The sequence below is a fragment of the Anneissia japonica genome, unplaced genomic scaffold, assembly GCF_011630105.1.
Source record: "Anneissia japonica isolate Jap-2015-1 unplaced genomic scaffold, ASM1163010v1 scaffold5067_len495651_cov149, whole genome shotgun sequence".
In the NCBI taxonomy this organism is placed as follows: domain Eukaryota; kingdom Metazoa; phylum Echinodermata; class Crinoidea; order Comatulida; family Comatulidae; genus Anneissia; species Anneissia japonica.
In genome coordinates this window covers 104,097-106,246 of record NW_022754121.1, presented here as the reverse complement: position 1 = coordinate 106,246, position 2,150 = coordinate 104,097, and the positions used below count along the sequence as shown (strand labels likewise).

The 2,150-nt window shown below is 32.2% G+C and overlaps 1 protein-coding gene across 1 annotated transcript; it reads right to left on the bottom strand.

Annotated features, from left to right (window-relative positions):
* Positions 1-6: 6 nt before the first annotated feature.
* On the bottom strand, positions 7-2,139 carry LOC117123132. Its single transcript, XM_033268982.1, has 3 exons — positions 2,060-2,139; positions 685-835; positions 7-377 (listed from the first exon to the last, which is right to left on the bottom strand). Exons 1-3 carry the CDS (start codon positions 2,120-2,122, stop codon positions 94-96), a joined length of 498 nt encoding a protein of 165 aa, XP_033124873.1. The 5' UTR covers positions 2,123-2,139; the 3' UTR covers positions 7-93.
* Between the last annotated feature and the right edge of the window lie 11 nt (positions 2,140-2,150).

Genomic DNA, 2,150 nt, shown 5'->3' with positions numbered 1-2,150 from the left:
ACATGGTTAAATTAAAATCATCAAAGAATTATAATAATAGTACAATAGTACAACGTTAAAAATCAGTAATGTAATGGGGAGAGACTGACAAAGCTAAAGCTGGTGGCTAAAGTATAGAGATGAGTGACATATGAAATGAAAACACTTAAAAATTACAAACCAACCAAAAAGTATACTCACCATTCCTGGCATGTCAAATAGCCGTGGATATTCTGTCATAATATTATTAAATGGCTGTCCCGGATTTGCCCTGATCCATTCTGCCCTCTTTGCAGCAGTCTTTTTCATAAATAAAGTGATTTGAGAAGCTGGAGCAATATTGTGCTTCAGCCACTCAACCATTTTATGAAATTCCTCAGTTGTTAGATCATCAGATTCTGTAAAAGTAAACAGACAATTAAATCAAACTATGTTACTACAAATTAGAAACAGTATACATGTTTGTATGCACTTGCATAAAACAGAGGTCCTAAGGTAGGAATGATTTCTCGCAGAAGACTTTTCTTGAACTAACAAATCTTTAGGCTGAATCAGTTAAAATACACCCACTAATTGCGATTATTCCACATGCAGGAAAATCACATTAAAAAGCAATAAAATCCTGCGAATTAAGGTAGACATGGAAGGTATGATAAAATAAAGCACTGAATTAACCTAAAAGCTTGATCTCTCAAAACGAAATACCTGGTAAAGAAGCAGACACCAATTTAGTTGTTGAACTTGCAGCAATAGGTGTGCTGGGGTTTTTGGCATAACTGCGCCTAACATTTCTCAGTCTCTCTTCAATCCAACCACTTGAAGAATGTTTTCCCCTTCCAGCAGTGTACCAAGCTTCCTGTGCAACAAAAACACATGTTATCATCATATAAATAGTGATAGACTTTATTAACTTATTGCAGTGAAGACACCATAAAGCCTGTTTTCCTGTCGATTGTTATTCCCTAAAACGCTGTTTTGAAACGTTAAAAACGATAAAATAATGGAGGTTTGTAAAATTATTGTTTCATCGTCAAAATCGTTGAAATGAGTTCAACTTTAATGATTGTAATCGTTAAAATGGGGTGCTTACTGCGCATCAACGCCCACGAAAAGATAATTCACATGTTGGGCCTAGAAATAGTCATCATAGATTAATCTAATATATACGTTAATTGAAGATTAGGATGTAAACAGTAACATAAAATACATAATTATCTAACTATATACATCAAAATTAAAACCCAATTACATCTCAAATGTGTGTTATAGGTAATTTTACTGTATCGAGAAACATTTAAATGAAACATCAAAATAAACGCTAGAGCTTATGTGGCCCAACACGAATCAGGGAAATTTGTATTTTATTTTAACTTTGACGATTTCAAAATTAACGTTTCAAAACGGCGTTTTCACAATCTATCGACAGGAAAACAGGCTTAAAATTACATGCAATAAATATAGTACTACACTAATAAGGTACACGTCATTGTTTTAAATTCCAATTGCCTTTACTTACCTTCAGCTTTTTTTTTAAACAAATGATCAAATTTTGCATTAACCAAATGGAAATTTTTTTAATTTGCATTATCATCGTAAAAATGAAAATTTATATTATTTTATTCAACAAATTTTTCTTTTTAAATTGTTAATGAACATACCAACAAAAAATTTGAAAATTGACATGTTAGTCTAGTTCATGTCAAACTTTAAGTCGCTTAATCTAAATCTTGAAATGTGATACGATAATTCCTTAATTAGGTTCAATGCTGAACCAGATGAAGCAACTAGCAGTCGGTCTTTACTAAACAGGAAGTTTGAGGGTATTGTACAAAATGTCTGAAATTTGAGTCAAGTTAAGCAGGATACAGTATTTACCATTAGTCTGGTACTGTTAAGCTGCTTAACTATATATGGCTTAATCTATTATCCAGATAGAAGAATCAGTTAATGTCTAATGTTTATCTGGATAAGTGGCTCTAATTATCTAGATATAAATTTGACATGAACCAGGTTATTGTCCAAAATATCTGAAAACAATTTAACATACAAACAGTTTGATGGAATGTAGACATAAACTTACAAATCCTTGCCCTTCTTCATCTTTCAGCGAAGGAAATTCTTCAACAATAGCTTTTGCCATCATGGTTTTCACTTCCCATTTGGGTCTGTAG

Bases quoted from the DNA above. Each gene is read 5' to 3' on its own strand.
- LOC117123132 (XM_033268982.1), bottom strand. From the start codon at position 2,122: ATGATGGCAAAAGCTATTGTTGAAGAATTTCCTTCGCTGAAAGATGAA. The intron at 836-2,059 runs GTAAGTTTATGT...TTTGTTGCACAG, and splicing joins ATGAAGAAGGGCAAGGATTT to GAAGCTTGGTACACTGCTGG. The intron at 378-684 runs GTATTTCGTTTT...TTACTTTTACAG, and splicing joins GGTGTCTGCTTCTTTACCAG to AATCTGATGATCTAACAACT.